General features: G+C 44.5%; 1 protein-coding gene across 1 annotated transcript in view; it reads right to left on the bottom strand.

The window, feature by feature from the left end:
* Positions 1–3,840: 3,840 nt before the first annotated feature.
* Positions 3,841–23,136, bottom strand: part of sdf4 (stromal cell derived factor 4) — an 81,736-nt gene continuing 62,440 nt past the window's right edge. The window contains exons 4-6 of the mRNA XM_085967099.1: positions 21,603–21,761; positions 11,768–11,943; positions 3,841–5,718 (exon numbers count right to left, since the gene is read on the bottom strand). Coding sequence (XP_085823225.1) covers positions 5,542–5,718; positions 11,768–11,943; positions 21,603–21,761 — 512 coding nt within the window. The 3' untranslated portion in view covers positions 3,841–5,541. The remainder of the gene's footprint in view (positions 5,719–11,767; positions 11,944–21,602; positions 21,762–23,136) is intronic.

The raw sequence follows: 23,136 nt of genomic DNA, 5'->3' as shown, positions 1-23,136 counted from the left end.
CCCCCGGCAAAATTAGTGTGCCCCATTTTTCAGGTGTCCCGGGCGGATGTTTAAAAGAAGGCTTCAGGCCCCTTTAATATGTTAATTAGAGGCCCAACCCCAGTTGAGATCCTTTTACAATATTCGTTCCCGAAGAGCGGGACAGGCGTCAGGATTCTCCAGTGGCCCACAAATCCTTGCTGCTCTTGGGTGCAAGCTGCACACACGCTGACTGCTCTTTGCCTCTCTGACCCCAGACATCCCAAGCATTGCAAAGAATATTGTGCCTTATGTTACCCAGGCCCTAAGCTCTGGAATTCCCTGCCTAAACCTGTCCGCCTCGCCACCTCTCTTTCCTCCTTTAAGACGCTCCTTAAAACCTACCTCTTTGACCAAGCTTTTGGTCACGTGCCCTAATTTCTCCTTATGTGGATCGGTGACAAATTATTTGTCTTAAAATACTCCTGTGTAGAGGGAGTTTTTACTCTGTAACCTGTGCTGTATCTACCCTGGGAGTGTTTGATAGGACAGTGTAGAGGGAGCTTTACTCTGTAACCTGTGCTGTACCTGCCCTGGGAGTGTTTGATGGGACAGTGTAGAGGGAGCTTTACTCTGTATCTAACCCGTGCTGTACCTGCCCTGGGAGTGTTTGATAGGACAGTGTAGAGGGAGCTTTACTCTGTATCTAACCCATGCTGTACCTGCCCTGGGAGTGTTTGATAGGACAGTGTAGAGGGAGCTTTACTCTGTATCTAACCCGTGCTGTACCTGCCCTGGGAGTGTTTGATAGGACAGTGTAGAGGGAGCTTTACTCTGTATCTAACCCATGCTGTACCTGCCCTGGGAGTGTTTGATAGGACAGTGTAGAGGGAGCTTTACTCTGTATCTAACCCGTGCTGTACCTGCCCTGGGAGTGTTTGATGGGACAGTGTAGAGGGAGCTTTACTCTGTATCTAACGCGTGCTGTACCTGCCCTGGGAGTGTTTGATGGGACAGTGTAGAGGGAGCTTTACTCTGTATCTAACCCGTGCTGTACCTGCCCTGGGAGAGTTTGATGGGACAGTGTAGTGGGAGCTTATAAATACAAGTTGTTGTTGTTGCAGCACGATGGAGTCTCTGTCAATCACAGGGGGCTTCAGCCAATCCAGGTTCCCACTATCCTCAGAAACAGGGTTTCTGTGGAACTTCTGGCAAAGTTACCACAGACGATTGGGAGATTTCCCTTCGTATTTAACATGTCGCAGATTCCCCATTATAAATATTACAGGTTGTGCGATTGCTAGACAGCAGGGTTTAATAAAGCAGAATAAAGACAGCTCTACAAATATATTTACCGAATATGTTGCCACCTTGTTCCCATTTTTATTGCCGCACAGAAATTCATTCATAACATTTCTACTCATGTAGATTTACAGCAGACCCACAGCACCGAATTTGAGCTGTTAAGTTTGTTGATGCTGTGACTGAAAGAGCTGAGTCGTTTTACAAAATATAAGAATTTCAGACCATTTGTCAGATGATACGGATTGATTTACGACACCAGAATAAAAGCAGACCATTCATCTCCCTTACCTTCAATACTTTACAACTGAGATTATTGGAGAGTAATACTCACTCACAAAAAGCCCTCCAGAAAAAGGTTTAAGAAACAGCATGAAATTAGCGTAATGTTAAGAAGGGAATATAGACAGACATATAGCTGTCATTCTAAATAAACAGGAACTGAATTTTCAAAACATTAGCAGTAATACAATAATTTATATGCTTTTTAAGTGAAAAATTCTCACCTGCAATTTTAGTGCGGGCATGCTATTTAAAAAAAATTGTCTTTTTGTATTGGTGCTAAGGCTATTTTTACATGAATGTAAAGGTTTTACATAAAGGTTAAAGTTTGAGACTATGCATGTACACATCGAGATAATGAATGGAACCAGAGAGAGAAGTCAATCAATCAATCTTTGGTTTTAAAAGACGCCTCTGTTGGCTTTCCAGCAACGAAAAGAATCAAACAAGGAAACTCACTGGAACAATTTGGGTGTCAGATATAGAAACATTTTCCCCCAAATAAATCCTGTGCGCCCTCATAAACCGAGGCCGCTAAAGCGTACAAAATAGTAAAAGAGCCAGCATTTACTTCCATTTCCAAGCAACTACACCCAGAAGGTTGTAGGCGTACAAATAGGAAGCAACACAATACAGCGTCCCCACAATGTGTATATAATGTTCACCACCGGAACCCAAAGTCCATATGAAATGGATACTATTAACATGGACTTTTAAAGCATAATGTAATCATTCGGAGAAAAAAAAACTTTAATTGTATGTTTAGAAAGTATCGGTCATTAGAATACTCATTATCTGTACAAGGAGTAGAAAAAAAGTGAGGGGCAAGATAGTGTTATTCAGTTGATCGAAGCTGATCCCCTGGTGACATTTTCACTGTCCCTAGTGTTTTCACTTGTATGCTGCCCAGCAGGTTATTATTCCAAACATTTAGTTCTCTTTGAGTAAAGTTCTTCCCGGTATCAGTTTTAAATTTACTTTCCATGAATTAAAATTTATCATTTCTGGTTCTATTCAGCTTATTTTGAAGTAATATTCTGGGCTTATCTCATCTATCAATGTATATTTTATATACGTTAGAGGTCTCCCCTTAACCACCTTCTGGCTGAATTGTAGAGCTGAAGATTCTTTCATTCGTCCTCATCCCTTTACACCTGGGGATCAGTCTTGCTGCTCTTCCCGGTGATATTCCAATACAGGTACACCTCGATGGGCCGAATGGCCTCCTTCTGCGCCGTATGACTCTATGACCTTTTATGGGTGGCATGAACTGAACACAGTGCTCCAAGTGTGGTCTGGCAGTGCATTATAAAGTCTTAACAGACAAGGGGGCAGGAAGAACAATGAAGGTTTAGATTAACTACTTTACACAGGGGATGCTGATTATATGACCAGACTACCTGGGAAGTAATGGAGATAGACAATGTAGACCAATTCAAAAGGAAACTAAATAGATAATTGACAGAGAAGGAGACTGAGGAGTATAGGTAGAGTGGTTTTTGGTATTTTTCAAAGCACGGGATTGGTCAGATGGATTACAATGGTCTCTTTCTGGTCTGGACATTCTAGTTATCTCTGTAGATTTGTATTCTGCTGTTCTAGCTGTACAATTCTACTAGGTTTTAACATTCAATCTCTAGACCTTGTGGTGAAGCAAAGTGACAAGTCTACTATCACACCTAGGGCCTTTCCCAAGTCTCCATGTTTAATTCCATTTCATTGTATTTTTCTGACGATGTAGTTTTTCAACCTATGTCTGATACTTTACATCAAATCAGTGTTAAATGCGTCCATCCAATTGCATAACTGAAATGAAATCCTTTTGATAAATCTTTAGCTGCACCTTCTGTCTCTACTGCAGTCTCTGTTTTGTTACAATCAGCTAATTTGATAAGCTGATCTTTGATTTTGTAGATTAGGACCAGGCTCATGTTATCCTGGATTCCTGTGGGTTTCAGGCTAATGATTTTTGGTTGTACTTCACCAAATAAAACAATAAAAAGCCACAATAAAATGATTATCACAACCTTCGGTCCTCTGTACAAAAATGTTTTTTGGCAGGCCATTGGAAAAGCACAGTTCAGTAACGGTGTTATGTGGAGGGAACCTTACATGGTTTTCTATTGCAAAAGGAGGTTTGCAAAAGCAATGCGTGCAGGGCAGGATATCTCAAAGCGGGTTATGATGCAGTGCTACTGTACCATATCACCCCAAAACACAGTGGATCTCCTCGAAATACTTTCCAAAAAGTTATTCATTATTTTGTTTAAAAAAAAAAATTTCTATTGTGTTTATTCCTCGAAACCATGATTTTATTAGATTTGTTAAGTGCATGTGCGATAAACAGATTCACTTGAACAATAAATATTGAGGACTACAAAAGCAATCAAATTCAAACCCAAAGAATAGGAAGTTAAAACTGGTGTAAATTACTGAAGCAAATGTGCACACAATAAAAGATCAGGCTTTCCCCTGCTAACCCAAATGATTATTACCAATGGCGAGTCATTGAACATCCAGCGGCACATAAATAGATCATGGCACAGTTCTAATTTTAAGAGAATTACGCTGGAATTAAATCTGCAGTTGCTCTTCTGCTAACTGAACTCTTATTACAAGCTTTCAGTAAAACTATAAAAACGAATGCAGTCGGCAGCTGATGCAAAGATAATTCTTAGAAAAAAGGGATTACTGAAGTAATCATTCATCACGCATTATCCTGAAAATCCTTCACCACAAAATGGTCGAAAGATACCTTTGTTGATATATAATATATATATAATATTCAAATCGCTGTATTGGTTGCCACTTACTAATCTTACATCAGATAGTAACACTTAGGTTAATACTAAAGATCACCGATCAGCTCCTTAGGGCACAGGTTCAGAGTCTCTAGCAGCTACCATTTCTTAATTACAACCTGGCAGAGTTCTACAATGCCTCTTTGACTGACAGATAAGTTTAAAACAAAACTACTCGAGCGGTGTACATTCTGCAATAGAGAGACAATTATTTTGCTTATTCACATAAATCTGTGGTCAAAGCCAGAGTTCTAGAAACAGAATTGGGCGAATTAAGTAATCCTGCATCCACAACTGGACGAACCTTGTTCTTTTGCACTTGCACTATTTTGCATTTTCAAAAAGGCACAACAAACCGAGTGAGCCGTGAAATGATCTTTCCACCCAAATAGTTAACCATCATTAGAAGCACATGCCAAGGAGATCTGGCATGTCTACTGATGATTTCAAAACACTTTAGCTAGCGATCATGGTTAGAAGTCTTGCAATCTCAACATATTCTTCAGTGTTTGTTTCTTGCTGCCTTCGCAGTGACTTAGCAGATTCAGTGTGTGTATAAACCAACTGGAGCAGCAAGGTGGCTTTTAAAGAAAACTCCCAAGAAAATCAATGAATTTTACCCATTAAGAGGACATTCGGTACGAGTAATTAAACCCACCGAGTCCTGGTTACAGACCGCGGTGCCATTTCCGATTGAGCTGGAAGCACTTTGCCTCAACCCACAGTGGCATTTCACATTCCGTATCAGCAACAATGTGCCAGTGGTAACATTTTTACTTTAAAAAATAAACCTAAACCAGACACGGTGCAGCTACCGTCACTACTAGCGTTCTCCTCATCCTAGCACGGCGCAGCAAGAGTCCTTTGTCGGCCAGCATATCCCAGTGATGCACAGCGCCAATTGCGCTCACTGGTCCCTGAACACTGCTCCATCAATCTCACTTCTGCAGTCCTTCAGAAATGAAAGCATTAAAGCTCGCGCTGTGTAGGCCTTTTCAGTGATACAATGAGAATTCAAACAAAGCAATAAAGTGGCGTTACTGCTTTAAGGTTAAGGAGCTCTCTCAATAAAGAGTCGGGGAAATTGTACACACACAGGATACAAAGAGCAGTAATATGAAAAGCATTTTTGTTAAGCACATTTCTGGTTGATACAGAGATTCCAAAGTACATGATTCGGATATGGGATCCTCACTCTTCAGAACTCCTCATGTACACTCTGAGCGTAATTCATTAGTTTACTTCCTGTAAAGTACTCGCTGTATTTCAGGATCTCTTCTAGTTCAAGATAATGGTCCTGATTCTCATCTGCAACAGCGATCATCTGCTTAGCCTCATTCAGGGCGCTGTGTTCATTCATGGGGTCCATGTATTCCTGTCAATAAAACAACAATGAATTAATTATTTATTGTTTCTATGCGAGAGTGTGGGGCAGGAACATGAAGGGGGTACTGTGCAGAATATTGTTTACCTTTTTAATAAAATTATTAAAGAACACAACAACAACAACTTGTATTTATATAACGCTTTCAACGTAGTAAAACGTCGCAAGGTGCTTCACAGGAGGATTATAAGACAAAAAATTTGACACCAAACCACATAAGCAGAAATTAGGGCAGATGACCAAAAGCTTGGTCAAAGAGGTAGATTTTAAGGAGCATCTTAAAGGAGGAAAGAGAGGTAGAGAGGCGGAGAGGTTTAGGCAGGGAATTCCAGAGCTTAGGGCCCAGGCAACAGAAGGCACGGCCACCAATGGTTGAGCGATTATAATCAGGGATGCTCAAGAGGGCAGAATTAGAGGAGCGCAGATACCTCCGGGGCGGTGGGGGTTGGTTTGGGCCGAAGGAGATTACAGAGATAGGGAGGGGCGAGGCCATGGAGGGATTTGAAATCAAGGATCAGAATTTTGAAATCGAAGCGTTGCTTATCCAGGAGCCAATATAGGTCAGCGAGCATGGTTTCAAGTGTTTATCTCAAGTTAATTGAAGACGCAGGTCTATTGGCCTCAGCCTTTGTTCACCTTTGGTAATATTATTCATTTCTTAATTATTGGGGATGTGATGACAAGCAGCATAGTAAACGGACACAAGATCTGATCCAGGCTTCCTCCTCCATCTTGCTGGGGTGGGCAAGGAGATCGGATGCAGGAAACAGACTGTGGGAAGAGCTGAGAAAGAGCTGGAGAAGGTTGAGATTCATTTCTATCATTGGATTTCTTTCTCTTGGGGACATGCAGCTCTCCTCCGTGTTTACCAAGGCTTGCTCTTAAAAAAACATTCTGCCACTCTTTCTTCCAGGCATTCGCCCACCTTACCCCAAATCATTACGCACATAGAGATCAAAACATTTGAACAAAAATAAATCTTTGCCCTTTCCTACTGTTCATGACCAGAGTCCTGCCCCTTGGTGCCTGCAATTTCGTGCCCTTTCAATTCTAATCTCCAACTTCCCTGGTGCGCCCCAGGTAGCAGGAAATTCGGAGGTATCTGGCTGACGGGCTTCCCGCAGGAGCCTTTAGGGGACTGAGGTGGCAATTTGTTCCCTTGGGTTGCAGGCTGCAAACTCCTTTAAGAAAGTAGAGTGACCCCATGGTCATTTATGGCAGTTCCTCTTTGCGGGGAAGCCAGGAACAGAGCAGTGCCTTGCCTTCCTCTTGTGTGGCCGAGGATAGAAAAGATTATTTTAAAAATCCAGCAGCATTACGTGCTGCCTTCCTCAGAGCAATCGACTGCCGGTGGATCGCTTACCATCAGGAAATGCGCCTGCATCGTGCAGACGTTACACTGGCTGCAGGAAAGGCAAGATTTGTCGTAAGGGGACATCATTCTGCTAGTTCCGCCCCTTTCAAAGACTCCAATGTGGCGGGGACGTGCGCTCAAGAAGTACTTGCACCACCTCAAGAGTGCTGCACTGTTGGAGGTGCCGTCTGCTCTCTCAGGTGGATATAAAAGATCCCATGGCACTATTTCGAAGAAGAGCAGGGGAGTTCTCCGCGGTGTCTTGTCCAATATTTATGCATAAACCAACATCACTAAAACAGATTATCTGGTCATCATCACCGTTTGTGTTTGTGGGAGCTTGCTGTGTGCAAAATGGCTGCCGCGTTTCCTACATTACAACAGTGACTACACTTCAAAAGGTACTTAATTGGCTGTAAAGCGCTTTGCGACGTCCCGAGGTCATGAATAGCCCGATATAAATACAAATCTTTCGTTTTTTCTTTAAAACATGAAAGGAACTGCATGACTCTGAATCCATGTCCTAGCAATGGAGTGAGGAAGGAAAAGCATTTAATTGGAATATTACCAAGTTGAATACACTCGTAAGGGTGACAGTGACTATAAAATGGATCTCGTGTGCAGTTTTGGTCGCCTTATCGGAGGAAGGATGTTCTTGCCATGGAGGGAGTGCAGCGAAGATTCACCAGACTGATACCTGGGATGGCAGGAATGATGTATGAGGAGAGATTGGGTCGATTGGGCTTATATTCGCTAGAGTTTAGAAGAATGAGAGGGGATCTCATTGAAACTTATAAAATTCTAACAGGACTAGATGCAGGAAGGATGTTCCCGACGGTGGGGGAGTCCAGAACCGGGATAAGGGGTAAGCCATTTAGGACTGAGATGAGGAATTTCTTCACCCAGAGTGGTGAACCTGTGGAATTCTCTGCCACACAGGGCAGTTGAGGCCAATTCATTAAATATATTCCAGAAGGAGTTAGATATATTTCTTGAGGCTAAAGGGATCAAGGGATATGGGGAGAAAGCAGGGACAGGGTACTGAATTTGGATGATCAGCCACGATCTCATTAAATGGCAGAGCGGGCCCGAGGGGCCGAATGGCCTACTCCTGCTCCTATCTTCTATGTTTCAAAGGAAACACTGAATACTTGATGTCACAAGAGAGAAGCTATTAGTAAGAATCCTTACCCACTTCCCTTTGCAAAAGGCGAGGTGCATAGCATTTAAAACCACTCCTTCTTAAAAGTGGTAAATTCAATTCTCAGAAACAGTTTCTTCTGGTTTACACTTAAATGAGATTTAACCATAAAGGTCTTTTTATTTTTATCTTTATCTACAATGTTCACATAACGCAAGGGCTTTCTCATAATGTGACTCGCTATGAACAAAATCTGCTGGTTCATGGACCAGGCTGCAAAAACACAGATAAACCCATACATATTTCTCCACAGTTCATAGAAATCATAGAGTGGTTACAGCACAGAAGGAGGCCATTCAGCCAGTCGAGTCCATGCCGGTTCTCTGCAAGAGCATTTCAGTTAGTCCCACTCCCCTGTCCTTTCCCCGCAGCTCTGCAAATCTTTTTCCTTCAGATACTTATCCAACTCCCTTTTGAAAACCACGATTGAATCTGCCTCCACCACCCTTTCGGGCAGTGCATTCCAGATCCTATCCACTCGCTGTGTAAAAAAGTTTTCCTTCATGTCGCCTTCTGTTCTTTTGCCAATCACCTTAAGTCTGTGTTCTCTGGTTCTCGACCCTTCCGCCAATGGGAACAGTTTCTCTCTATTTACTCTGTCCAGACCCCTCATGATTTTGAATACCTCTATCAAATCTCCTCTCAACCTTCTCTGCTCTAAAGAGAACAACCCCAGCTTCCCCAGTCTATCCATGTAACTGAAGTCCCTCATCCCTGGAACCATTCTGGTAAATCTTTTCTGCACCCTCTCGAAGGCCTTCACATCCTTCCTAAAGTGCGGTGCCCAGAATTGGACACAATACTCCAGTTGAGGCCGAACCAGTGTTTTATAAAAGGTTTGTCATAACTTCCTTAGTTCTCCATTTCTTTTTTTTTATAAAAAGAATCTGCGGTAGACTTGCCCATAAGATCAGTTCTGGTGTTGCACTCAAAGTTCAAGCTGCTCTCGCTTTGGAGAGATAGTGGGACAAGCCATTCCTCCCTCCCTTCTCCTCCCAAAAATAAAGAAACAAATACACCTACTAACTGGCACGTTGGATCAATATTCTCCGTATGAAGGTGAAACAGTTGCAGTATTTTGTGCTGAGGCTTGTGCAACATGGTCAGCTAAGTTACTTTTAACACGCCAACTGCAACCTAATTTCACATTGCTTGACAAAAGAAGAAGAAAAATCCAATCTGTTCCATCGATATAATCAACGCGGTTCAGCCAAGCAACTGCCAATGGCCAACATTGTAAATGTCTCTTTATTCTGTACTGTAACTAATGGAGATGTATAGCTGGTAATGACTTGCAATTGGTACGTGGAGAGGCGGCACTGTTGGAGAATGGGCCAATTACTGCTTTTACATCCAGTGCCAACATCAAGCACTCCCCTAGGGCAAGTTAAATGGGTAAGATGCAGGGCAAAGGTCTGCTGCAGCGGAGTTTTAATTTGCCAGCCACCTTTGTAGCCTCGCGGGAGATTTTGCAGATGAGGAGTTAACCATCCTATAACCAGTAGTGTCAACGCTCAAAGAGAAAATCACTTCGGAGGGCATCCTCCAAGTTATTGAAGGAGAGAAATTTAGACCCAGCATCCTTCTCCAAGAGACCCTGATAAGATGTAAACACATTAATCATACATGAGGAAGTTGAATGTGCAATTAAACGGCTCTTTAGAAATTTCACAAGAAGCCGTTCCCTATTAAAGGATTGAAAAACAATTCTAAATATGGTGCTGGCAAGTGCATTGAAGAACTCCCATTTTGCACCACTGCTCCCATTGCACCAGTTTAGGTAAAGGGTCAATGGGATCAGTTCAACCTATAAGTTACTTTCAGACCCTTTTTTGGCCTCTCCAGGTGATCTATGTTGTGATGGGAGGTTCCTTTAAGCTCAGCTGACCATTAGTAGCAACTTAAGTTACCTGATTTTTGCCATGGCATTTCTACTTTTGGCTCGAGGTGCAACATATCTTCCATTAAACCAAGGTTTAAAGCTGATGCCATTATTTAGCTAAGAGAGGATGTAGTACCCTAAGCACTAAATACCATCTGCTTGGTCTGATAACTTGATTGGCTTTCCAGCCAAACCTAACAACTCCTTGGCCCAGTCACATGACAAACCTGTTGCTTGGCATGCCCCTCAAAATACCATTGGAAGGCCGAGTGGTGCAGACCAAGTGGGTGGCCAGATGTGCCAGCTGGTGGCTTGTTGAATGCTTTCAGGTGATCATGGAAGCTGAAGAATGGTTGCTCTAAAGAGGCTTTCGTTACCTCTGTTTTTAATCTCTTTTTGGATATGAAAGTTGACAAAAAGCTGCTCAGATGATATTGGAAGCCGGCCAGTCATCAACATCATCCATCTCTGTCCTGGATGTTGATTGGGAGCCACCCATCACTTTTATCCCCCTTTTATTTTCAAGGTTAATTTCCCCCTCGCTCCTGAAGCTGCAGACACTTGCCGAGTTACAGGTCCATGGACCCTGGCAGCAATCCAGTAGTACCGCCCAACCGGCCGCAACAGTGCCCACCGATTGCTGTGAAGGGAATCACAGTGTGAGCCCAATCATTTTCAGCTGGAGGTGCAAGCCAGGCGAGGAGTCACTGGACAGCAACAAGGAGCAGCTACCCTGGCTCCCCCCCCCCCCACTCCTCCCCTCCCTGAGATAGTGAGGCCAATGTAGCACCTGAACTGCTGGCTGGGCTGATATTAGGTAACTGAGGACCAACCTGGGACCTTGTGGTTGGTATGGCTTCATGCTACACTGGGCAACGCTTTCACCTGCTGGACCATTAGAGAGCTGCCATCAGTGATTCTGAAGTTTATTACTGGCAGACTAAAAGAGTAGTGTTCAGCAGGCATTTAACTTTAAAACTGCTAACAGCCAAAACAGAAAAGGATGCCGAGTGCCATCACAAACAATTGCCAAGCCACCCGCAATTATATTTCAAGTTTTACAGCTGAGAAATCCGCCAAGTAGATTTCAGGTAAAAGTTAATGATGTTGTCGGGATGATTTTTGTGTGATCCTTACCTAAATTTTATGAGGTAAAATGGGTTTCTGGGATTTTCAGGTGGTTCATAATTAATAACACAGAAAGCAAGTTTCGGACTTTTTTTGACTGCTTTCCTTTAAAGCAATTACGGTCGCTAGCTGCCACAGATTTGTACCCAGAACTCGAGGTTCCAAATATTGAAAATAGATTGGTGGCTCAAGTGTTGACTGTAAGGCGGTGCAAGAAAGGCTTGCACAGGAAGCATTACATCAATTTAAAAAGGGCAAACATTAATTTAAAGGGCAAAAATTAAAATGCTAGCATGACCACGCACCAAATCTATGATTAGTGTGTGGCTGCCAAACTCTCCCCTCCAACAAGGAGTACTTTTACGTAGAATCAGCTGAACTCAAACATTCATGCCTTCAATGCAAAAGTTCAAAAAAAAAAGCTGTGGTTTAATGCTCTTATGATTGCTAAAGGGTGTTTGAAGAAAGTACCCACCTCCAGCTCTTCCATTGTGACGATGCCATCTCGATCAGCATCGATAACCTCCTCAAACTCCTTCCTTCTTTCTCTGACCCAATCGTCATCAATGTCTTGAGCCTCCTGATTTTCCACGGTGCCAATGGGCAACGAAATGAACTCCGATACAGTCAACTTCTTATCTCCATCTTGATCTGCAGAAGATTGTGAAAGAGGACCCAAATCCATTAGGACCGCTGTACATAGCACGAGAAAAAAAATATTCCGGCAAGCAAAGGTGGGGACACCTTTCAAGCTGTGGTGTTTTGTTCAACTGTACAATCTGTGCAAAGAAAACACTAAAATGAAAAGGGCAGTAGTATATGAATTCTAGTGATGAAAGTGTCAGTCATCAGCGTTGACTGAGCAGTATACCAAGACTCTTTAACTGCAAAGGTGTCCTTGTATCGTACAACTGTAGTTCAGCGATCCACTGTTCAGTGTTCTCCCCTAATCACAATAGGTTTTCTGCAGCTTTGTTTGGGGCGTTCCCAAGCATTCCACCCAACGGAACCTCCTTGCATCCCAAAAATGTAAAAAGGGATCGATTTACCTTTTGCATGCTCCCGCTTTAATTCCCTGTTGGCAATAAATTGTTTTCCCACTTACATCTTCAGCCCATTAAGGGTATCTGGCTCTATCCACCCACCCGCCCCAAAGAGGCAGGGTGCCACTCTCGGAGTTTCCAGCATCACTTTGGGGCAGTTGTCTATTGTACCTTGCCTGGCTTGGGCCACCTTCCCCCCCAAAAAAGTGTTAAAATGGGCCCCACCCTGGGATTTGGGATGGGGATCAGTGGCCTTCCCAGAACCGGCAGCAGAGCGGCATCCTGGCAACTTCAGGTTCAGTCTGAATTTATGTTCCTTTTGAAAAGTTATTTGGGATTTTCTCCCCTCACCTTTTCTTAGCTGTCTCGGCAAAAAGCACCAATTCCCTGGCAACAGTAGGGTGCACTGTGTTTTTCTGGGTTAAGGACGTCTCGGTGTGTCATCTGATTCCATATTCATGGGCTGTTTATGCAAATTTCTATCTACTGGCAATGACTGGCATGACTGATCTAGGTATGATAAACCTTCAAAGAAACCCACAGCAAGGGCCCTTTTACAAAAGATGAAATAATAACGAGGAAGAACCCCTAGTTATATTAACCCGTCGGTGGGTTTCTGGGATGTTAGGTCACTGTGCACACAACAGAGCTATACAAATTCACTTCAGACCCCCTGGATTCCATATTACTGGCTTAAAGAAACTTGGGAGAGAACTTGCATTTATATAGCACCTAGCGCTCCTCAGGATGTCACAGCGCACTTTACAACCAATTGCTGTACCGGTTGAGGGAGAAATGTCGAGAAGGAAACCAAAGAATTCCCGGTTTTTCTGCAAATGATGCCGTGGTTTCTTTTACATCCACCTAAACCAGGCAGGTGAGGACTCAGCTTAAAGCTTCACCAGATAAACAGTATCTGCAACAATGCTGCATTCTCTTAATGCCACACTGTTGCGTCATGTTAGTTTTAGGATGTGTATTTTTTGCAATAATATAGTCAAAGGCTGCAATCCTGGGCCTACGATCCAAGGATGAGTTTGAGAAGTGGAATCAAACACTGCTCATTTATTAAACATAGACGATAGGAGCAGGAGTAGGCCATTCGGCCCCTCGAGCCTGCTCCGCCATTTAATGAGAACATGGCTGATCATCCAAATTCAGTACCCTGTCCCAGCCTTCTCCCCATATCCCTTGATCCCTTTAGCCTCAAGAAATATATCTAACTCCTTCTTGTTGAATATATTTAATGAATTGGCCTCCACTGTCTTGTGTGGTAGAGAATTCCACAGGTTCACCACTCTGGGTGAAGAAATTCCTCCTCATCTCAGTCGTAAATGGCTTACCCTTTATCCTTAGACTGTGACCCCTGGTTCTGGACTCCCCCGCCATGGGGAACATCCTTCCTGCATCTAGTCTGTCTAGTCCTGTTAGAATTTTATAAGTTTCAATGAGATCCCCTCTCATTCTTCTGAACTCCAGTGAATATAAGCCCAATCGACCCAATTTCTCCTCATACGTCATTCCTGCCATCCCAGGTATCAGTCTGGTGAATCTTCGCTGCACTCCCTCCATGGCAAGAACATCCTTCCTCAGATAAGGCGACCAAAAATACTCTCAGACAACACCCAGACAGCACAGACTGACACACAGATGCCCTGCTGTACCAGAACACACCTCACAGCCGGTTGAGCACAACCTGCTCTCCTCCCTTTCCTCCTGACTTATGGCTACCATCTCACCCCATTGATACGGCCGCTATCCGCACTAATCCATAAGCATCTGCATTCCACAACTCTTTATACCCACTTTCGGTACCAGTCCGCCAGTGTGCGTTAAGACGTTCCAGGCTACCTGAACACTTCTCTCTCTATTCTGATGCCCATCGTTCTGCGGGGGAACAGAAAACATTGGCGTTTTGGGTTGGTGGAGTCTCCAGTTTGGAGTGCTAAAGCGAATCTAAATGGAAACATGTGCAAGCTGGCCTCAAAGGCAGCTGTAGCTCACCTTTATACAGAGATACTGTCAGCTGCTTTTGCAGTCTTGTAGATGTAGACTTTTAACTATAAGGCTCAATATAAAATGGAACTTAATACAAATCAATTATTTTAGTGCAAGACCAATTCCTTTACTAACTCTTGATCTTGATCTCGAACACTAGGTTAAGTGCTCAATCCTGGAGTGAGACTTGAGCCCTCAATCTTCTAACTCTGAGGTGGCAGTGCGACTAACTGAGTCAAGTTGATAGCTGAACCTCCAACTGAAATTATCTTTATGCCAAAGCTCCTACTTCATGAATGACTTTTCTAACACAAGCTTCAAAGCGCTCTGCAGCTGAACCACAAGACCGCCCGGGAGATGCTGTGAAACATTACAACTGCTGCATAAGCAGACATACTGCAATGGCCCAAAAAAAGGGATCTTTGAGACAAAACCAGTCAGAAAACGTATTCAAGTTTCCAATAAAATAGGTACTTGTCCAACAAGAATAAGATTACCGCTAAAAATAAGCAGCTGCTAGTTTTGCAAGCACTGGAGTACATACAGTTTGTAAAAATGTGTGGGCTTGTTTATAACCAGTCAGCGGAAAACCCAAAGTTGGAGGAAGCATTTCACATTTCAATCGAATATCTGATCTGTAAACGTGTTAAGATACAGTCCTATATTTTGAGAGACTTTCATATCATTTGAATTGCTCCCCAGTGTTTTTTTGTAATTATGTAATTTTCCACCAGCACGTCATCTACAACTCGCCGTCAGACCTGCTCCCGGTCTTCTGTCAATGTTACGAGAATGTCGGAGAATGGATTGGGGTGGTAGAGACTTAATTTTCCCTCCCTCTCTGAGTCTGCATTTCCCATGACATCCCGAACGATCTCTCTTGTGGTACAAGATACTGATCACTCACCCCGCCCTACTGAAAAAACAAACAACTTTGTGCGTTTCTCGTCAGCACCATGAGGGACATTATTGCTGTGGAATGGGGCATTTTGGTACTACAGGAAACTTGAGATTTACCGGCACCTAAATAACCAGAAATCTCGGTTAATTGGCAAAATTCAGGAGTAGGTTCAGGTAACTTTTTATTACTTTTTTTTACTTCATTTGTTGCTGTGCAAGGGTGTGGCTGCAGCTGTTGCTAAGCTACAGAGACGCTTGCAACTTGTGCCCATTGTTCTGAAGCTGAAGCAACAGGGTTTGTTGCTTTATACGGAGCTCTCAGCTCCGTATCTTTTACTATAGCGTTCGGTTATCCGGAATTTTTGATGAACCGGCACGACGGTCCCGTCCGTGCTGGATAAAAAAAAAAGTTTCCTGTAACAGGTTGCATAAACACAGGGTAAAGCTCCCTCTACTTCACTCATTAATGTCCTTCAAATCCAACCTCAGAACACCATCATTTCCAGTTTCCCCTCCATCATACACCAGCCAGACTAGGGCTAACATTGCCACTAGGTTGCTAGCCTGGAATTCCCTACCCAACATCATTGTGGGAGCATCATCAGTGCTGGGCCTGCAGCAGTTCAAGGAGAAGGCCGACCATCACCCCCTCAGGACAATTAGGGACGGCAATAAATGCGGCCTTGCCTGCCCCGTCTAAGAACAAGTTTAAAGAAAAACACAGGATATTCAATTGCACCAGTTTGATATTTTAGCTTCCTACGTCTCAACGGCCTCAGAGCAAGACTGCCAGCTCAGTACCAGGCAATGCCAAGCCATGGGCCGTTTTTGTAACATGACCCCTCGAGTCGGCTTAAACACAATTCATGAAGACCAGACACAGGAAACTTTGGTTGGTCTTGTTTGTGTTCAAACTCTGGCACTAGCACCGAAAAGACAAAGCTTGAATCCACGGCATCGCCCAGTTTCTATTTATAAATAGTTGAACAGAAGAAGCATTTAAAAGAGGGATGAGCGAGAGGAAGAGACGAATAGGCCCAGAAATTCGGGTCTCCACGGGTGTTACGCACGGGGTACTCACGCGTAGGCCCAACGAAAGTGCTGGTTTCGTGCATGCACTGCGCATGCGCGGGAAACCGGCACTTCCGTTCCCCTGAAAGAAGGGGTTAAGAGGTGGAACGCGTGCGCCGGAGAGGCAGCGCGTGCGCATCGAACTTACGGTTTTTTCCAGGTTTCTCCGGGAAGGTAAGTCTCCAGAAGTTAGACATGTAAAAAGCAGTCGCAGGGCCTGCTTTTTACAAGGTAAGTGGTGAATTAACTAAAATTAAAACATTTTTTCCACAGGTTTATTATTTTTAAATACTTTAAAGAAAGGTAAGTTTATTTTTAGCCCCATTAGAAAATGTAATTAATTTTTTCAAAAATTTAAATTGTTTAAAATGGTTATTTCATGTAATTTATATTATTTTAAAAATGTGATTTAAAAAAATGTATTTGAAGTTGTAGTGATGTTTTGGGGCTTATAGTATTTATAGGTTTGACTCTTCCGGTCAAGCTTATGAATGAAGCATTCCCTGCTCCAATTGGCTCTCCATGGCCCATGTGATCCCAGGGGGACGCATCGAACTAACTGCGCCCCTGGGATACGCAAGCACTGCGCGCCGGCAGTTGGAGGCGGCCCAGGATCGCAATTCCACGCGGGCCCACAGCTCAATGGCTGGCACACTAGGTAAGTGCAGGTCGGAGGCTTGCACCCGCGGGAAGCCTCCAACCCGAATTTCTGGGCCGTTATCATTTTTGTTGCTTCATTTGAGGACCTTAGTGAGTTCCAAACCAACTTAGAAAACTAGCAAAACTTTACTATTCAATAACAGCCCTGAGATATAGCTTTACTGACAGTGAAGTGTAAATTTTTTTTAATTTTTTAATTAAAAAAAAAGAGATTGCAGTGGGACACAAGCTGGTCGTATCCTAAGCTGTAGGTTTACTCAACTTTCCATCATTGATATAACAAGAGGAAAGTGATGGGGGTTTTCCACATTTCTGTGGAGAAATTGTGGGCTATAGTGGATATCACTCTGCTGCTGCTCAATCTGCCTGTTTAAATTGTTACAGAATGGTTTTAGGGTTGTCACATAGACCTGGAATCACCCTTCTCCTCTTCTCCCCAGTTCACAAGGCGTTCTTCATCCCTCAGTTCACAAGGCGTTCTTCACCCCCCTCAGTCCACAAGGCGTTCTTCACCCCCCTCAGTCCACAAGGCGTTCTTCACCCCCCTCAGTCCACAAGGCGTTCTTCACCCCCCTCAGTCCACAAGGCGTTCTTCACCCCCCTCAGTCCACAAGGCGTTCTTCAACCCCTCAGTCCACAAGGCGTTCTTCACCCCCCTCAGTCCACAAGGCGTTCTTCACCCCCCTCAGTCCACAAGGCGTTCTTCACTCCTCTCGCTTGGATCATACTGGCAATTTTCTCCCCGAACAATCACGCTGGCACTCCTCCCCCCACCCCACCTGTTCAGGTTGGGATTATTTTGCTGACTGTGTCCTCACCAGTTCATGCTGTTGTGTGATTTGTTTCATTTTATTTGAATGAGGTCATGTATTAGTTATAAAAATTAGAGGCGGGATATAAAGCTTTTTGACTGACAGTCGAGCATCATCCAATCAGGTAATTAAGAGCCCGTTTCCTTTCCAATTGGTGCGAGGATGGACGTGTCGGGCGCCCAATGACAGGCGCCTGGGGGCGGGGCAGTTGGAGGCAGGAGGTCATGTGATGAAACCTCCAGGAATATGTCCAGCCAGAGTTGGCAACCCCTAGACCGCATGAAAGAAGTACCACGTGCCAAGGTGGTCATCAGCCATCAAAGCCCGACTCGCTGCACCTGCCAAGATGCCACCATTCAGATTTGCAGGCATTGTCACAAAGACTGAGGAACTGTCTTCAAAGGTTTCAGATCAGCAGCGAGCCAGATACAGAGCTCTGCCATCTGCTGAAAGTAGAGCTGCTGCCAACACGTCCCATCAGGCTGGCACAGCCAGTGGCTGAACTGGTCCGCTGCCGTCTTATATCTGCCACCACCTCCTTCCAGGCAAATGGCAGGACGTAATTATGGAATGCCAAATAGGACGACCCTCCTCGCAATTGGTTCATGCAGCACCATCTCCACTTCAGCGGCCATTAAACAGGCAATTATCCGTCACTCGCCTGCAGGCACCTTGACAGTTTTTACTGCTCTTAATCCCCTACTTTTTCAGCTTTGCCTTAGGTTGATAGATAGAGCGAGGTGGATGGAGAGAGAGCGATGGAGCTATTATGTTACATATTTGTGATTTCTTTTTAAGAATGTCTTGTGTGTAGTGTGCATCTGTTCCACACCAGCCATCGCACAATCAAAAAACCCACAAAGAAAGCCAGTCATAGAGTTATACAGCACGGATAGAGGCCCTTCGGCCCATCGTGTCCGTGCCGGCCATCAAGCCCTGTCTAATCTAATCCCATATTCCAGCATTTGGTCCGTAGCCTTGTATGTTATGGCATTTCAAGTGCTCATCCAAATGCTTCTTAAATGTTGTGAGGGTTCCTGCCTCCACAACCCTTTCAGGCAGTGAGTTCCAGACTCCAACCACCCTCTGGGTGAAAAAGTTATTTCTCAAATCCCCTCTAAACCTCCCGCCCTTTACCTTGAATCTATGCCCCCTAGTTATTGACCCCTCTACTAAGGGAAAAAGCTCCTCAGTATCCATCCTATCTATGCCCCATATAATTTTGTACACCTCAATCATGTCCCCCCTCAGCCTCCTCTGCTCCAAGGAAAACAAACCCAATCTGCCCAGTCTTTCTTCATAGTTGAAGCGCTCCAGCCCTGGTAACATCCTGGTGAATCTCCTCTGCACCCTCTCCAAAGCGATCACATCCTTCCTGTAGTGTGGCAACCAGAACTGCACACAGTATTCCAGCTGTGGCCTAACCAGTGTTTTATACAGCTCCATCATAACCTCCTTGCTCTTATATTCTATGCCTCGGCTAATGAAGGCAAGTATCCCATATGCCTTTTTTTACCACCTTATCCACCTGTTCCGCCGCCTTCAGGGATCTGTGTACTTGCACACCCAGATCCCTCTGCCCCTCCGTCTTGCCTAGGGTCTTACCATTCATTGTGTATTCCCTTGCCTGGTTAGTCCCCCCAAAGTGCATCACCTCGCACTTTTCCGGGTTAAATTCCATTTGCCACTGTTCCGCCCATCTGACCAACCCATCTATATCGTCCTGCAGACTGAGGCTACCCTCCTCGCTATTTACCACCCTACCAATTTTTGTATCATCCGCGAACTTACTGATCATACCTTTTACATTCATATCCAAGTCATTAATGTAGACCACAAACAGCAAGGGACCCAGCACCGATCCCTGTGGTACCCCACTGGCCACAGGCTTCCAGTCACAAAAACAACCTTCGACCATCACCCTCTGCCTTCTGCCACTAAGCCAGTTTTGTATCCAATGTGCCAAGGCACCCTGGATTCCATGGGCTCTTACCTTCTTGACCAGTCTCCTGTGCGGGACTTTATCGAAGGCCTTACTGAAATCCATGTATACCACATCCACTGCGTTACCCTCATCCACACACCTAGTCACCCCCTCAAAAAATTCAATCAAATTAGTCAGACATGATCTTCCCTTGACAAAGCCATGTTGACTATCCCTGATTAATCCTTGTCTCTCCAAGTGGAGACTAATTTTGTCCCTCAGAATTTTTTCCAATAATTTTCCTACCACTGATGTTAGGCTCACTGGCCTGTAGTTCCCCAGTTTTTCCCTACTTCCCTTCTTGAATAATGGTACTACATTAGCGGTTCTCCAGTCCTCTGGCACATCCCCTGTGGCCAGAGAGGTCCTGAATATATGTGTTAGAGCCCCTGCAATCTCTTCCTTTGCCTCACACAGCAGCCTGGGATACATTTCGTCCGGGCCTGGGGATTTATCCATTTTTAGGCCTGCTAAAACCGCCAATACCTCCTCCCTCTCGATGTTAATATGTTCGAGCATATCACAGTCCCCCCGCCCTATTTCTATGTCTACATCGCCCTCCTCCATAGTGAAAACAGATGCAAAAAATTCATTTAGAACCCCTCCTACATCTTCCGGCTCCACACACAGATTGCCACTTTTGTCCCTAATGGGCCCTATTTTTTCCCTAGTTATCCTCTTACCCTTAATATACTTATAAAACATCTTAGGATTTTCCTTTATTTTGCTCGCCAGTGTTATTTCATGGCCCCTCCTTGATCTCCTAATTTCTTTTTTAAGTATCCCCCTGCACTTTTTGTACTCCTCTAGGGCTTCCTCCGTCTTTAGCCTTTTGTATCTGCCAAAAGCCCTCCTTTTTTTCCTAATCCATTCTCGTATATCCCGACATCCAAGGTTCCCTGTGGTTTTTGGAACCACCCTTGACCTTTACGGGAACATGTTGCCATTGTATGATCTCAATCTCCCTTCTGAAAGCCTCCCATTGCTCCGATGCGGATTTTCCTACAAGTAGCTGATCCCAGTCCATTTTGGCCTGATCCTGCCTTATCCTATTAAAATCGGCCTTCCCCCAATTTAGAACCTTTATCTCCGACTGAAATTCACATGCACGTTCCAATCTGCAAAGTTTCCTCAAACAACAATTAAACTCCAATTGACCGTAAGCCATGTTTACTTAACAGTTCGACGTTATGGCCTTAAAGGCACAATGTTCCAGTTTAGCAGATTTGATGCATTGTGCATTACATGGCATAGTGCCAGCTGTGGCTCAGTTGGTAGCACTCGCGCCTCGGAAGGTTGTGGGCTCAAGACCCACTCCAGAGACTCGAGCACAAAAATCTAGGCTGACACTCCAGTGCAATACTGAGGGAACGCTACACTGTCGGAGGTGCCGTCGTTTGGATGAGACGTTAAACCGAGGTTTCGTCTGCCCTCCCAGGTGGACGTAAAGATCCCATGGTACTATTTTGAAGAAGAGCAGGGGAGTTCTCTCCGGTGTCCTGGCCAATATTTATCCCTCAATCAACATAACAAAAACAGATTATCTGGTCATCATCACATTGCTGTTTGTGGGAGCTTGCTGTGCGCAAATTGGCTGCTGAGTTTCCCACATTACAACAGTGACTACACTTCAAAAAGTACTTCATTGGCTGTAAAGCGCTTTGGGACATCCAGTGGTCATGAAAGGCACTTTATAATTGCAAGTCTTTCTTTCTATAACACTACTGTCCTTATAAACCAGCCCCTCATCCAATGTATGGTAAGCAATGCCAGAGGAGATCTGCAAGTTTTTAATTAAAAAGCTAGCCTTCTCACGCCATTAAAATGGTTGAAATCATTTACCTAATTCACGGATAATCTCCTTAACCATGAATTTGAGCATTCCACGGCTGTGTTCTGGGTGAAGAAAAGCCAAGAATTCTTCTTCGTTCAGGAGGTGGTTTGCTGGGGGCGCGTCAGCCTGAAACCAACGGTCTTTCAGATTATCCAGGACTTCCTGAGCTGCAAAGCAACAAAAGCACATTTTACTAAATATAGTTTTTAAGAAAGACTTTCTGGAGGCCCGGGGGGGGGGGGGGGGGGGGGTGGGGGGTGGAAGCCCGTTGCAGAGCGGAGCATTTCCAGATTTATATTCTGGCGATAAAGTTAACGAGCCATCACAGAGCAGGTTTAGAAACATGGAAGATAGGAGCAGGAGGAGGCCATTCGGCCCCTCGAGCCTGCTCTGCCATTTAATGAGATCATGGCTGATCATCCAAACTCAGTACCCTGTCCCTACCTTCTCCCCATATCCCTTGATCCCTTTAGCCTTAAGAAATATATCTAACTCCTTCTTGAATATATTTAATGAATTGGCCTCAACTGTCTTCTGTGGCAGAGAATTCCACGGGTTCACCACTCTCTGGGTGAAGAAATTCCTCCTCATCTCAGTCCTAAATGGCTTACCCCTTATCCTTAGACTGTGACCCCTGGTTCTGGACTCCCCTGCCATCGGGAACATCCTTCCTGCATCTAGTGTGCATCCTGCACTTTTGTTAGATAATTCAACTTTGTTGGATTTCTTGGCTGGGTTTTTATGGAATGGAATTTCTCTCTCGAGCACTCCCCTCATTACACCATTTATTTTTCTGACAACAACATTTCAGACAGTACAATTAAATTGTGTATGCCAGTGGCAACAAGCCCTCCCAGTGCTCCAGAAACCAACAGTACAAAATGGGGTGGCTAAAGCAGTTCCAGTGCCTGGACCACTACACCTCAGATAGCTGCACATCATGTGCGCTGGGGCGATGAGCTCTCCTCGTCCCACAAGAGGTCAGCACAGTCCAATATTTAGTAGGGGCTTCCAGCACCTAATGCATGGCGTGCTTGGAGATGACCAAAGTTGCAAGCTCGGGGGCCAACAGCTGTTAAAGGGCTGCCGACTGCCCTTAAAGGGTATGGTAGCATAGTGGACTAGTAATCCAGAATCTGAATTCAGTTAATTAAAAAATCTGGAATAAAAAGCTAGCATCAGTAATGATGACCCTGAAACTGCCGGATTGTCGTAAAAACCCATCTGGTTCACTAACTCCCCTTAGGGAAGGAAATCTGCCGTCCTTACCCGGTCTGGCCGATATGTGACTCCAGACCCACAGCAACGTGGCTGACTCTTAACTGCCCCTCTGAAAGGCCATTTACTCAAGGCGGCGGCTCACCACCACCTTCGAGGGAAATTAGGGATGGGCAATAAATGCTGGCCTTGCCGACGATGCCCACATCCTGTGTATGAATAGAATAAAAGCTGTGCCTTTTTTTTTGCAACAAAACAAAAGTTGGCTCGATTTGCTGATTGCGGGAGGTTGTAGAACGCAGGGTGGCCCTGTGTGCACCGAAA

The sequence above is a fragment of the Somniosus microcephalus genome, chromosome 25, assembly GCF_052327205.1.
Source record: "Somniosus microcephalus isolate GS21.2 chromosome 25, FLI_Smic_1.0, whole genome shotgun sequence".
In the NCBI taxonomy this organism is placed as follows: domain Eukaryota; kingdom Metazoa; phylum Chordata; class Chondrichthyes; order Squaliformes; family Somniosidae; genus Somniosus; species Somniosus microcephalus.
This window is presented reverse-complemented; position numbering and strand designations above follow the sequence as displayed.